The sequence below is a fragment of the Tyto alba genome, unplaced genomic scaffold (assembly GCF_018691265.1).
Source record: "Tyto alba isolate M040663 unplaced genomic scaffold, T.alba_DEE_v4.0 Super-Scaffold_5, whole genome shotgun sequence".
NCBI lineage: Eukaryota > Metazoa > Chordata > Aves > Strigiformes > Tytonidae > Tyto > Tyto alba.
In genome coordinates, this window is record NW_024881326.1 from 12,312,933 (window position 1) to 12,327,883 (window position 14,951).

The following is a 14,951-nucleotide window of genomic DNA, read 5'->3' on the forward strand; positions in this document are numbered from 1 at the left end:
TAACCCTAGAATGCTGTGCACTGATTGCTGGAAGCCAGTCTGGAGGCTGGGCTGGCTCAGAGACCTGGCAGGGAGCTCACGGCATCTCGGTGTGTTACATGTGTTTTATTTGTAGGCAAGAAACACCAGTTGGGGTGGTTGTGTCTCAGTCCTGTCTCCCTTCAGGAAGACTGATCCAGGGGCTGCTTCTTGCCAGCAAGAGCCTACAGTCCATCTCTGGATGGGTGGGAGCACCCTGAAGCAGAGGTATCTGAGCACAGATGTAATTAGGGCCGGGTCTCAGAGGTACTGGTACCCAGCTGGGGTACCAGAACCACACTGCAGGCTGAATGGTGGGGGCTGACAGGGAGGCAACGAAGGTCTGTGACTCTGTGCCACTCAGCCTTGGTGTTCCCCAGAGCTAGCTGTGAATCTCTGCCATATAACTCGCACGTGGTAGAAACTATTCCCCTAGTTTTCTTTTTGAAAGGGAATTCTTAACCCACCTTGGCCTCTTCATTTAATCTCCCAGTAGTGGATACTCACCAGCCATTGCTTCTCTCTCCTTTCTTGTTGCCAGCACTCAAACCCTCACTGCTGCATAACAGAGCGGGGAAAATGCACAAATGTCTCTTTATTCAACAGATGGCTTGAAAAACCCAAGAAGGCTTAGCCCTATGTAGAAGACACTTGTTTTAAGGATGCTTCATATGGCAGAACTGGAACACATGGTTTCCTTTCATCACTTGAGTCAAGACTGGAGCTGGGCTAAGAGGTGTCACCCCCCCCCTCCCTACTGCATGCCTGCCTCCTTCAAGCTACGTGGAGAATCTCTTCTCACCTTTCTCTCTATCTTGATACTTTCCCTTTGATCTGTGTCATCCCAGGTTTATTGTTCCATGATGCAGAAAGAGCCTCATCAAGCAGACAGGGGCAGAGCCTCTCAGCAGAGCGCGTTCACTCGTCAAGTTATTTCTTTCCCACATCGGGCTATTTATTTTCCTTTCTCTTCCTGCACAGCAGCCAAGGAGGGAACTTCTTTACTCTGTCCCTAGGAGGAATCAGCCCCTGCCAGGGGATAACACACGGCTCTGAGGCCCAGGGCTGATGGCTTCATACCCAGGTTTACTAAGCTGTATGGTCCAGAGTGGGATGTGCTATATGGCCAGGTCTGCCAGAGTTGGCTTGGTAGCTTAAAAAAGCAAGTGTTGAGCAGAGCACTGAACTGGCCAGTGGGTACCAGGAACCTCCTGTGGTTATAAAACAAGAAAGCCAAAATAACTTTAACACTTTTCACACTGTAGCTAAAACAGTCTTGGTTTGCCCTGGATGTGGTAAATGAGTTCTTCTGAGTCCTGGAGGGCTGTCAGTGGGCAAGAGATCGAACAGGGCAGGACGGGCAGCCTGAGCCACAGCAGTAGCTAAACATCCCCCATTTGCCTCAGATAAGCCCTGTACCTGGGTACAAAGGTCTTTTAAGTAGGGCTGCTTTGTATGAGGGGTAGGTGAGGACTAGAGCTGCCATGCAATAACTTTACTGAAGACACTGTCAATTTTTTTTCCATCTCACCGGTCCAGTGCTGTCAGGGCTCAGACCGAGTGTGGACAGCTTGACTGAGCTGTGCTGGTGCAGGCTGCTCTGCCCAGCCAGGTCCCAGCAGTGTGTGGGACCTCACTGGGCAGGTAGGAGTGGATTCCACCTCGACAGCTTCCCCAGGCCCACTAACCTTCTCCTTGGGACAAGCTGGGAGTCAGGGAGTCACGGTGTCTGCCACTAGATTATTGTGCAGTGAGATTATATGTGACACACAGATCGCGTCTGATTTGTACTTCTCTTTAAAGCAAAGACCTTTTTTAGTGTTCAAATAAATGCTCTCCTAAAAGAGAAGACACCATCTGTTCTTAAGCACAAATTTAATTTTCCAGAGGGTTAGATTTAAATAAGATCTGCAGGCTCGGAGTGGTGGCTGGGGGAGCCTATAATGGGTTTTTACCCCTTCCGCATCTTGCTGGAAGCAGATGTCTTAGTTTGTGGGAGGGCAACATGGTGCCTGCAATGAAACAGGTTCTGGCAGCTGGAGACTCCACAAACGCCCTGAGCTCCCCAGGGCCTGATGGTGAAACTGGCGCTTGCAGGTAGGCTCAGAGCATTGACACGCAGACAAACAATCAGGAGCCAGTTGTGTGGGGGTCCTGTCACGCACAGCCTGTGCCCTGTGGGGCTCCACCTCTTTCATCATCCTCAGGGGAGTCAGCAAGTGGGAATTACAGATGCAGCGAGGTGCTTGTGCATCGTGATTTGAGGGGTGATCTGGAGTGTGCACTTTGCTGTTTTTTCCTATATGGGTGCTAAAAGTGCTAGCCAGCTCACCAGTCACACCAGTGCAGGGCCCTTTGGAGCACTGGTCTTGTGTCAGATGAGCTGTGTGGCCCTCATGCACTTTGCCTCTCTTGCCTTCCAGCCACTGGTGTTGCTGATGGAGTGGCCCGAAGCCACCAACTTTGCCTGCCTCATCGCAGGCTACTGCCGTCTCCTGGTGGACTTCAAGAAGATGATATTCTCCAGGGCCCCCAGTCAGCCGCCTCCACCTCAGATTATCAAGGCAGGTATGTTTCAGCCTCTGCTTTCTGTGCGAGCCCCTTCCCCAGCCTCCACCTTTTCCCTCTCCCTCCGCCCAGAGCTCTGCAGCATTAGAAAGGAGAGGGGTTTTTCTGGCATGTCCCCTCTACTCCCATTGCCCCTGCAGAACCAGCAGAGCCCCTTTCAACCAGAAAACAAAGAGCAGGGAGACAGGCCCTCATTTTGGATAAGCTCTGACTTGTGGTGTCAGCTTGGGCCCTGAAGACTCACTGCAAGTGCTGTTCTGGCAGCTCCTAGAGCAGATCTAGGAGGTGCCTTTTGAAAAGACCTGTAATGCTGCCAGCTAAATGCTGGGTCCCTGCAGAACAGTCTGTGCATTGCCACAGGGATGCAGCACACACTCCTTGGCCAGCATCCCGGCTCCAGAGGCCAATGTGAGTGTATGCACTCAGGCAGGCACTGCACTCCTGCTGCCTTTGGACACTGCTGCCTTCATCAGTGGAGGTATGGGCTGCATAAGCAGCTCTGCAAGCATGATTGCTCAGCTGATTAACTGAATCGGGAAGGAAACTTTGGTGTCCCAGCTTTTCAGGTGCCCAGCCTGATACAGGGAGCAGAGGACTGGTCTGGGCACAGCAGGAGGCCAGAACAGCTAAAGATAGGCTCTGTTGCACCAGGCACTGATGCTCTGTTCCTTGAGGATGGATTGTAGGTGTGAGGCACCCCCAAATCATGATGACTCTCAAGAGCGATTACAAACAAGCCGCCCAGGAGCTACAGGCTGTTGTTCCATGCAGGTGTTCACATCGAGTATATTTCATATAGGGAAATATAAAATACAGGATCGGTGGCTGGAGATGGGGAGGTACCAACCCAGGTGACTCAGGAAGATTGTCCCCAAACCTCCTGAGTGACACTGCAACTCCGGAGAGCTGTGACAAGTCTTTAGTTTAGCTGCAGAGTGTCAAAACTGCCTCTCAAGATGGGACTAGCTGGAGGAGGTGGGAGGAGTGCTGAGAGCTAGCAGGGTCCGTGGGAAAGGACTCGGTGCCTCTGAGGTCTGAGGAAGGCACCGGGACATGGACTTAGCACATGTGGGAGGACACACTCACAAAAGGCATCAGAAAAGCATCTGCAGCAACCTCAGGTGAATCCAGGGACAGACCTGGCAGGTGATGTTGGTGTAAGTATATGCACATGGTTTCCTTTTGCTCCTTCACCTGCATCTTACTGACAGCTGTCATTGTGCTCTCTCCTCTGGGTGCCCCACAGAAACACATTTAGTCACATTTTGCTGCGAGTGCAGGGTGTTTCCAACTTAACTGGCTATCATCAGAGTGGTCCTTCCCTGGCTCATGTCACCCTGAGATGGGCTACAGGGACACATGGCTGTCGGGAGTCAGAGGAATGCACTAAGAAGCAAAGAGCATTCCAGAACATCCCCAAGGGCTTGGAGGGAGGCTGGCAGCATCCACAGTTACTGGTCACTATGGGAATGTATCAGCATGTGCAAGTGGTGCTTTTCCACACTGCAGCAACAGTGATAATAGCCAACATTTTTCCCCGGGGAGATTTTGATTCATGGCCACGGTCCAAACCTATGCCAAAAGGTATAGTAGATCTTGCCCTTTTCTTGACAGTCTCAAGAAACCAATGTCACTCTGCAGGGGGCTGGAGTGAGTGAGGGGAAGTCACAGTGTGGGTAGAACAGCAATGGAGCAATAGATCCATGGTCTTCACACCAAAGAGCTAGCCCCTCTCTGGATGGTCTGGTCTGTCCTCAGGGGTGCAATGAAAACCCCTCTGAGCAGTGGAGTGGAACAGTTTCCCTGCAGACCCAGTACACTCAGCCCAGCTGCTCAGGCATCCTTCAGGAGCGAATTTAGTGTGTATTGAGAAAACAAAGTCTGCTCACAGTTCTGGTCTCACTATGACTGCAGGCTGATCTGTCAAGAGCTAGGCAGATCACAAGGAGCAGGGACTGCTGATCATTAGCACATCTCTGCTGGAATGATAAGAAAGCCCCACTGAGATGAGTCAAGTTAGCCCAGGCTTTGACTTTCCAGGCTGCAGGCAGGCTGTGCCAGAATCTTAAATGTAAAATCAAGCCCTGGCCCATGCTTTTTGCCTAGAGAAGGAGCACATCCATCTTTTCTGAGGCCCATTAAAACATCCTGCTGAACCGCAGACATTTTTAGAAATGCACACTCTGTCCGGATGCTGTCAGTTAGATCCATGTCTCTGCATTTCCCTGCGGAGCCATATGCCAGATCCTTGCCCTCCGCAGGAAAGGTTGTGCTGTGCTGGAGCCGCACAGGCGATTCACCTCCCTGCCCCTTCCTCTCCCTGCTCCCACCAGCAACCAGCGTCAGCCAGGCAGCTCCATGCCCTTGGTTGCTCTCTCAGCTTTTTGTGAGGACCTTCTCCAAAGCATCCAGCAGTTGGATTATGGATTTTAGAGTTTTGCCCCTATTCAGCAACAGGCCCTGGCTCAGCATGGGCAGCCAGCAAGCCTGTCCAAGCAGGGCAGGCTGCTAGCATGAGGTGTCTGGCTTTGGGAGAGACTCTGCTTCGGTCCATGCTGCCCCACCGCAGCCCAGTGCTGAACACACGTCCCCAGCTGTGGCAACCTTGTATTGACTCACACAGCTGTCATTTCTGAGTACCAGCGTGTCCATAAATGAGAGAGATTGTTTTGATTGGGATTTTAGCATTGCAGGTGATGAACGGTATAATACAAACATGTGCTTGGGGAGACAATTTGTCCATTTTTTCGAGCTAATGAATTTAATTAGGATTTATTTGATTTAATTTATACTTGGTAAGACAGAGCCTGCATCCCCCTGGCAGCCGTTCAACAGCATAGCTGCACAATTCAACCTGGAATGCAGACAGATACCCCTCCTGAGGGCTGGACCACTAGCCAGAAGTTCAGGCAATATTTCAGCCACTTGCCTCTCACAAAGGAGCAGGAGGAGGCTGTCACAGGGAAATGGTTAACAGCAGGAGGAAAGGACTCTTTCGGAGCTAGCCTGATCCGATAGCTGTCAGCCAGACAGAAACAATGCATGGCCCATGGGCAGCAAGGGGCAAGGGACTGGGGGGTGTCTGTCACTTAAAGTCAGCCAAGCTACGTTGGATGTGTCTCTGAAAGGCAATATTGCACCACATTTAGCAGTCTCCTGAGAAAATCTGCTTGGTCTGGCCAACATTATGCAAAAATGGTGACAACAATTCCTTCTTGCCATGTCACGTGAAGTGGAAGACTGAGGCTGAAGCTCCTCATTCATACATGCAGCCAGGCTGCTCCCGTTGCCCTCTGAATATGGCTGGTGACTTGGTGATGCAGCACTCACATCCGTGTCTCGGTGCTGGCCAGCCCTCCTCTGGTTCTGCCCAGCTCTGCCTCCCAGCAAGCTACTGGGATCTTGCTTCCTCTGCCTGCTGCTGTCACGCAGCACAGAAACAAGGCATTTTTCCAGGTAGCCGATGTGGATGGAGTCCAGCCCAGAGCAGTAAGAAAGCTGAGACGTTTATGAAACAGACCTGTCGGGAAAGGTTAAAGGAATTTGCTGTGGTTAGTCTAGAAAAGAAACAGGTGGGGAGATGGAGAGGGAGGAACAGGACATTTCTGATATCTAAAGGTTGTTTGTAAAAGGGCACTGATTAGCTGTGCTGCTGGTGTATGTCGTCATTGATCTAATTCCTCACTGAAAACAGCTTTAGGGTCAATACTTTCTTATCATAAATGTCATAATTTTAAAATTTATAAGATTAAACTCTATAGCATGTAATCCTTTTGAAGACAATGGAGCAAACCACATGAGGAGGTGGCCTGCTCCATCAGTGTGTCACAGGGCTTTTGCTGGCTGGAACTCAACTGCTCCTTGGTGGGAATCCAGATTTTATTGATGTAGAAAAAAAAGGCATGTCAGCCTCTTCGATACCACACGGGCTTTTTTTGAGCTGGCAGTCTCCCACATCCACCATGTAAATCTTTGTACATTCCTCTTCCTTCTGCCTCCTCTCGGTCATCCCTTCTCTCATCATTGCAGGAAGGGGTTGATTCTCTCGGAGCCAGAAGTCAGTGTCAGCAGACCCTCCCACTCTTGGTGGCAATACCCGTGGTATCCCTCAGGGCTTAACCCTTTCCTCTAGAGACCCACACACTCAGGTGGGGAGGCCAAGGCAAGCATGGCACATACAAAGCTGCCCATGGGAATGTGCCCCCCACCATCACACATGCTTTTATGAAGGTTGCTTTAGTTATGGTTTTCCTGCCTCAGAGGTGGGGTATAGGCAAGCTGATCACCTGAAATCCCTTCCATCCCATGATCTGTTCAACGAGTTAGTCAATAAGACCTCCTGGAAAACTCCCCTCAGGGACAAGGGAAGAGAACAGAGCTGGCAGGTTTTTAAGGGCACTGTTCCGATGAACACGACTGGCAAACTGGTAACCACAGACAAGGAGAAGGCTGAGGTACTCAACAACTGAGGCAAAAAAACCTCAGTCTTTACTGACAACTTCTGTTCCCACACCTCTTGAGTGGATGGACCACAAGACAGGGACTAGGGGAGCAAAGTCCCTCCCACTGTAAGAGAAGATCAGGTTCATGACCACCTGAGGAACCACCTGAACATATGTAAGACAATGGGACCTGATGAGATACATCCCAGAGTCCTGAGGGAACTGGCTGAGGTAGTTGCCAAGTCACTCACCATGATATTTGAAGAGTCATGGCAGTCAGGTGAAGTCCCCAATGACTGGAAAAAGGGAAACATTGCACTCATTTTTAAGAAGGCTAGAAAGGAGGACCCTGAGAACTACTGACCTGTCAGCCTCACCTCTGCCTGGGAACATCATGGAACAGATCCTCCTGGAAGCTATGCTAAGGCACATGGAGGACAGGGAGGTGATTCGAGACAGCCAGCATGGCTTCACCAAGGGCAAGGCTTGCCTGACCAACCTAGTGGCCTTCTATGATGGAGTGACTACCTCAGTGGACAAGGGAAGAGCTACACGTCATCTATCTGGACTTCTATAAGGTCTTTGACATGGTCTCCCACAACATCCTTCTCTCTAAATTGGAGAGAAATGGATTTGATGGATGAGGAATTGGCTGGATGGTCGCACCCAGAGAGTAGTGATCAACGGCTCAATTTCCAGATGGAGATCAGTGACGAGTGGTATCCCTCAGGGGTCTGTACTGGGACCAGTACTGTTTAATATCTTCATCAACGACATAGGCAGTGGGATAGAGTGCACCCTCAGCAAGTTTGCAGATGACACCAAGCTGAGTGGTGCGGTTGACACGCCTGAGGGACAGGATGCCATCCAGAGGGACCTGGACAAGCTCAAGAAGCGGGCCCATGTGAACCTCGTGAGGTTCAACAAGGCCAAGCACAAGATCCTGCACCTGGGTCAGAGCAACCCCTGGTATCAGTGTAGGCTGAGGGAGGAAGGGATTGAGACCAGCCCTGTGGAAAGGGACTTGGGGGTACTGGTGGATGAAGAGCTGAACACGAGGCAGCAATGGGCGTTCGCAGCCCAGAAAGTCGACCGTATTCTGGGCTGCATCAAGAGAAGTGTGGCCAGCAGGTCGAGGGAGGGGATTCTCCTCCTCTGCTCCGCTCTGGTGAGACCCCACCTGCAGTGCTGTGTCCAGCTCTGGAGTCCTCAGTATGGGAAAGACATGGACCTGTTGGAGCAGATCCAGAGGAGGGCCACAAAAATTATCAGAGGGATGGAACACCTCTCCTATGAGGAGAGGCTGAGAGAGTTGGGGGTTTTAGCCTGGAGAAGAAAAGAGTCCAGGGAGACCTTGTTGGGGCCTTTCAATACTTAAAGGGGGCTTGTAAGAAAGATGAGGACAGAATTTTTAGTAGTGCCTGTAGTGATAAGACAAGCGGTAGTGGTTTTAAATTAGAACAGGGTAGATTCAGCCTAGATATAAGGAAGAAATCTTTTACAATGAGGGTGGTCGAACACTGGAACAGGTTGCCCAGGGAGGTGGTAGATGCCCCATCCCCGGAAACGTTCATGATCAGGTTGGCTGGGGTCTGAGCAACCTGATCTAGTTGAAGACGTCCCTGCTTATTGCAGCAGGGTTGGACTAGATGGCCTTTAAACGTCCCTTCCAACCCAAGCTATTCTGTGATTCTTTGACTCTACGATCTGCATGTGCAGGACATTTCGTCCTGCACTCATTACTGGCAGATTGTCCCAGTGAGTTGCAGAAGATGTTTTTTCAAAAGCCCAGCCAGGTGGCTTGGCTGTGCTGCAGGGAACACACGTGTCCCACTACAGTCCAGCATGGTGAGGGCTGCAGGGCAGGGAGCATGGGGATGCTTCTCCAGGGTAAGCAGGAGCTTCCCCATACCATTTTCCCTTCTCCCGGGTGCTGCTGCTAACACGTCTGTTGTGGTTTTGGTTTAGATTACATCAACGCACACAACCTCCACCGGCCTGCTGCGGCGGGGCACACAGGAAAAAAAGAGAGCGGGTTGGTGGGTGGCTCTGCCACCAGCTCCGGAGCAGCCAGGGCTCCAGCAACCAGGGCTTCGGACTCGGAGCTCATCAGCTTTTGCTACCTGCACATGCGAGAGCAGAGGAAGGAAAGAGAGAGCAGGACGGATATCAATGAAAACCTGATTTTTTTTGAGGAAACTCGTCCCAGGACCAAATCCGACCCCACTTCCAAAAGCTCCAGCCAAGGCTACAACGGGGCATCTAACGAGTACAACCCAGATGGCCTTGACCAAGACAGGCACGCGAGCAGGGCCAGGGCACACACCATAGACACCCACCTGCGGAGCGACACCTCGCAATTCTACTGTGAGTCCTGCCAAGCCAAAATCAAGAGCCGGCTGGCCTCATGCAAGGGGGGCAAGCCTGGCAGTGTCCGGGACAACATGGTGGACTTGATGTCGCTTCCCCCTCCCGGGAGCGATGAGGAAGAAGATGAGACAACGTCCCTGCTCCCTGCCATCGCTGCCCCCCCTCCCGGCTTCCGAGACAACAGCTCGGACGAGGACGACCCCAAGCGCCGGGCAGCTGCCCAGAGCCAGGAGCAGGGCCGGCACCTCTGTGGCATCCTCTACGACGAGATCCCTGTCACGCTGATAGACAACGTGCAACCGCGGACAGTCCGAGACCATGCCCAAGAGCTGGATGATGCCCTGGTGTCCACTCTGCAGGCACTGGAAGCCCTGGCTGCTTCAGAGGATTGTCCGCATCCCCCACCACAGCAGACAGCAGGTATTTCAGCAGCTGTGACTTTCTTTTTCCCTATAGCCTTTCTTTCCTCTGGTACATCCTTCCCCTTAATCTCCTTATCCCATCCTACACGTGACTGTGGAGCCGCTTCTAGTAGAAACTAAGTTGTGGCAACAGGCTCTAACAGGAGCAGCCAAGCTGCTGCTTAGATTTCTAAGAAGCTACGGTGGGACTTCTGTCCCTGACACTGGCTGCGGGAGTCTCTCATCCTCTATCTGCCACAGTCCACATGCCACAATGCTGGGGTGAGGCACTAGCTAGTACTGTGAGCATGAATTCCTCCCTGCTGTGACCCCACTCAGCTGGTACTTTCGGCCCTCCGTCTTCGCAGGTTCCTGCCCAGGTTTTGCAGTGTGTGAGCCCTTCACAGGGCAAACCTGCTGTCAGATGGGTGTCTCTGGGACCAGACTGCTGGCAGCACAGTCCTTTGTCCCTCTCCCTGCCTTGGTTGCCCTACTCACTATGGCAGAGTAGCTGTTACCTGATTTTCCTTCTTGCTCCAGACAAGTCCCTGTAGTTCTGCTATCACTAACACTGGAAAGTTTCCCAGGACCTTTTCCTGGGCCAAGAGCTCTTGCTGAATTGAGCCAGATCAGTGCTGACAAGTGATCTGTCTTAAAAGCATTAACTCTTAGCTGCAGGAAGTCACTGAAGTTTCTCCAGTGGGATGCTGTGTCCTGCATTCCTAGGATCCTCCTGCCACATGGAGTTCCCCTCTCCTCTATGTAGCACTCTAAGTGTGAGTGTTGTCTTGGGGTTTTCTTTCTGTCCCTCCTCAGGTCTTATTGTCCTAGCTGCCATCACTCCTGAGTCATCCTTGGATTCTGGCCACGAAACGAACTCTTCAGAGCTAACTGATGTCTCAGAGATGGTCTCTGCTATGAAGCAGCATCAGAATGCAGCCTACTTTCTCGCTCAACACATCAACAAAGAAAACCTTCTGGCCAGAAAGGACTTGCCTTTTCGAATCCAGAGCTGCGCTGCCCAGGCTGTTCTCACCTCACCCTACCCCCTCAGCTGCCAGGAGCCGAGCCCTTCACTGAAGCCAGCTTTCTCTCACCAAAGTCCCAACCTTACCAATTGCAAGAGCAAACAGGAGCAGCAGCATGCTGAGCAGAGCTACACCTTGGCTGTCCAGCCGGTGATGAACCCCCAGCTTAATGAGCAGAACAGGGGGGCTCCAGTGCTAGGCTCTGAATGCAAAGGTGCAGGCCACACAAAAGCTGCCTTTGAGGTATCTCTGCATGCCACAGCAACCCCAAGCAGGGAGCAGGCACAGGATCTACAGGAAAAGATGCCCAAAGAAGTCCAGCCAAGCTCTAAGCTCCTCCTGGATCAAAAAAGTGGTGTAAATCCAGCCATCATTTCAGCTGCTCTGCAGCAAGTTGCAAATGCAAAAGGCTTGGCTTCCCAAGTGGTAGCAGCCTCGAAAGAAGACAAGAACATGAATGGTACCAGTAGCTGTGCATCAGCCAGCAGCAAGCCTTTGAAACTTAAAGGAGGTCCACAAACTGCAGAGACATTATGCAACTGTCAGCAGCAGCAGCAACTCTCTCCGCAGCAGCACTGTGAAGTTTCTCCAAGTCCTAAAGAAACTCATGGCAGTAAGGATGAAGTTTTCCACTTTGCCTCAGCAGGTGAGGAAATGCTGCCCAGTAAGACTTTTGCCTCTAAAAGTTACCAGCAAAAAGTGAGTAGAGATGCTCCGGGAAAAGCCACAGGTGGAGAGCCAGGTCAGAAGGCAGGTGGGGAGGCTACAGGCCACGTCTTTCAGAAACAGACAGCTCCTTCAAACCAAGGACAGAAAATGCAACAGGAAAGTTCAGCCAAAAGCTTAAAAGCTGAGAGTAGCAATCTGCACTCTCCATTATCTGGTAGCACTTTCAGGAGCACCAGTGAGGAACCCAAAGGGCCAATCCAGCTGGTGCCCAGATCTGAGAGCCTGCAGATCAGCACTGTGCCTTCCAAAAAAGTAGAGAAAGTCCTGGAGGTGACCCAACAAGATGCTGATGTCCCAGCTAAACCCAAAGCTCCAAAAGCTCCCTTCAGGTTGAGGAACCTGTTCTCTGCAACATTTCCAACACGGCTGAAGAAGGAGACAGACGAGCGGCAAGCCCAGCTGCAGAAGGTGAAGCAGTATGAGCTGGAATTCCTTGAAGAGCTACTCAAGCCAAAGAGCAAAGGTGACCTCCCACCACAGGAGTATCTGCACCCTCCTGCCCCTGGGCGCTGTAGTTGCCAGCTAAGGAGTAGTCCTGTGCAAAAAGTCCCAGGGATGTCCAGGGAGCAAAGGCGCAGCTGTGACTGCAAGCGGATTTGCAGGGGGGTAAGGCCACCCCCTAACCAGTTGGTGATGCCAGAAGTGGAGAGGCGAGGGAGGGATAAAGTTACTGATGACCAGAAGCAGGCAGAAGCCATTAGGTTGACAAGCATGAGCAGCCCTTCCAGAGGCAAGCGGATACGATCCACAAGTTTAGAGTCCAGAGACTACCGGTCAGATCCAGAGAACAGCGTGTCCTGTTTGACAACATGCACTTCCCCGGGGGAGTGCATGGGTGCTCCACACTACAGGAAGCTTTTGCGCCGCTACAGTGTCAGTGAAATAGATAAGACTGATAGGACATCCCTGTCCTCTGACATCTACCAGAACATCTATACAACCAAGCAGAAAGGCCCCCAGAAAGAGCCTGAGCCCAGCATCCTTTGTCCTGTTCTGAAGAGCAAAATCCAGGAAGCCTCTGGAGTAGCTGACCCCTCCTATGTCCAGATAGCACAGGAGAAAAAGAACCAGAAAGGTTCAGCAGTGTTCTCTGTCCAGGAGGAGATGTATCCAAGTCCTACTGAGCTACGGGATGAAGACATGGAGGATGAGAAGTGCTGCTCTATCCGGTACTGCTTCTACTACAGGAAATGTGATGTTGCAGATGATGGGAGCGAGAAGGATGAGCTGTCCTATTCCATCCCTATGCAGATACTCCCAGGAATGAAGCTGGACAATCAGATGGTCCCAGTCATGAGCAGGACTCTTCAGGTCCTAGATGCAACATCCTGCAGCAGTCCCCATGAAAGTCAGACCCAGGAAATAGATTTAAGGACCTCTAGTTTTGAGGGAAGCTTGGCAAAGATCAACACCCTTAGAGGCCATGCCTACAGCTTTCCCAATGGGTTTCTGCAAGTGCAGCTGGACACAAATGAGCTCCTGACTATCCTGAGGCAGTGTGTGGTGAGCCCTGACATCCGGGACTCCAAACCCTACATCTCCCAGCTGGCTGAGTACAAGCAAGAGCTCGCCCTCAAGTTCAAGGAGTTTCGGGCATCTTGCCGCCGCGTGGCAGCTGTTGACAAGAGTCCTACCCATATGCTCTCCGCTATCACGAGCAGCTTCCAGGTGCTAAGCAGCCTCATAGAGACGTTTGTGAGGCTAGTGTATGTCGTGCGCTCAGAGTCCCAGCGCCAAGAGCTGCTGACAAAGGTAGAGGAAGTAGTCAGAAACTACACCTTCCTCCTGAAGGCTGCGGAGGAGTCCACGGCCAGAACGCTGAGCCACCAGCAGACGGTAGAGCAGCTTGCTCGCCAGTCAGCCACAGTTGCCACTGTCATGAGCACGCTCACACGCTCCCTAAAGACACTGATCAATAAGTAAGCCAGCTATGAAAACCAACAAGCCAGTGTGTGCTGGGCCATGTGCTAGTGGTTCTCAAATCGCATAGATCTGGTGAGGATGCGCGTCTACAAGCCCACATCTCCTGGGGTTTGCGGTAGCCAAGACGCTCTTTTATCTCTGCAGAATGGATGGTTGTGTTGGTGGTGTTTTCAAAGGGTAAATTCATGCCCTGTCACAAGCTGTGCAACCAGCTCGGCAGGGATCTCAAGCTCTGCTTGCTCTCCCATGCTGGCTTGACAGTGATGGTACTTGAGGGGCACAGCCACCCCATCTCGACGCTAGTTTGGTTTCATGGGGGTTTAGGCCTTACTTGTGCAAAGACCTCTGTCATGGTGTGTGGTGGGCCAGTGAGTTAGCAGGAACTGCGCTGAGATCTCCTGGCTTCACTTGGGCAGTCTGGAGCCAAACCAGTGTCTTGCCACGTAAACAGCTCTTCTGCTTCCAGGATCTTCCTGGCCCACAAATGCAACATAATTAGCAGCAGAAGCGATCTCTGGGGGTGCAAGTCCCTGCTGCTATAGGGCTTGGGAAGTAGTCCTAGCATGGGCAGGATGCCATAATCCTGAGGCAGAGCTAGTTCACCCTAGCAGGCTCTACTTTCACAGCTTAATAAGCATCAATGCCCTAGTCCTGAACACAGGTACTGCCTGTGCAAAAGGCGAGGAGGGAGGATCCAGGGAACTACAGGCCTGTCAGTCTGGCCTCAGTGCCAGGGAAGGGTTATGGAGAAGATCATTTTGAGTGCCATCATATGGCACATGAAGGACAACCAGGTGATCAGACCCAGTCAGCATGGGTTTATGAAAGGCAGGTCCTGCTTGGCTAACCTGATCTCCTTCTACAACAAGATCACCCGCTGAGTGGATGAGGGAAAGGCTGTGGATGTTGTCTACCTAGACTTTAGTAAAGCCTTTGACACCGTTTCCCACAGCATTCTCCTAGAGAAACTGCTCATGGCTGGGACAGGTGTACTCTTTTCTGGGTAAAAAACTGGCTGGGTGGTCGGGCCCAGAGACCTGTGGTGAATGGATTTAAATCCAGTTGGTGACAGGTCACAAGTGGTGCTCCGCAGGGCTCAGTATTGGGGCCAGTTCTATTTAATACCTTTATTGATGATCTGGACAGGGGGATTGATGCACCCTCGGTAAGTTTGCAGATGACACCAAGTTGTGTGGGAGTGTTGACCAGCTGGAGGGCAGGAAGGCTCCACAGAGGGATCTGGACAGGCGGGATCGATGGGCTGAGGTCAGTTGTATGAGGTTCAACAAGGCTCAGTGCTGGGTCCTGCACTTGGGTCACAGCAACCCCACCCAACGCTACAGGCTGGGGGGGGGCGGTGGCTGTAAAGCTGCCTGGTGGAAAAGACCCTGGGGGTGCTGGTCGGCAGCCAGCTGAATATGAACCGGCAGCGTGTCCAGGTGGCCAAGAAGGCCAACGGCATCCTGGCTTGT

The 14,951-nt window shown here is 51.9% G+C and overlaps 1 protein-coding gene across 4 annotated transcripts in view; it reads left to right on the forward strand.

Moving 5' to 3' along the window:
- Nucleotides 1-14,860, forward strand: part of FRMPD3 (FERM and PDZ domain containing 3) — a 64,238-nt gene extending 49,378 nt beyond the window's left edge. For all 4 annotated transcript variants that reach the window (XM_042807315.1, XM_042807316.1, XM_042807317.1 and 1 more), the window contains 3 exons: nucleotides 2,442-2,586; nucleotides 8,997-9,818; nucleotides 10,616-14,860. In XM_042807315.1, the coding sequence (XP_042663249.1) occupies nucleotides 2,442-2,586; nucleotides 8,997-9,818; nucleotides 10,616-13,479 (3,831 nt within the window). In that variant the 3' untranslated portion in view covers nucleotides 13,480-14,860. The remainder of the gene's footprint in view (nucleotides 1-2,441; nucleotides 2,587-8,996; nucleotides 9,819-10,615) is intronic.
- Nucleotides 14,861-14,951: the final 91 nt, after the last annotated feature.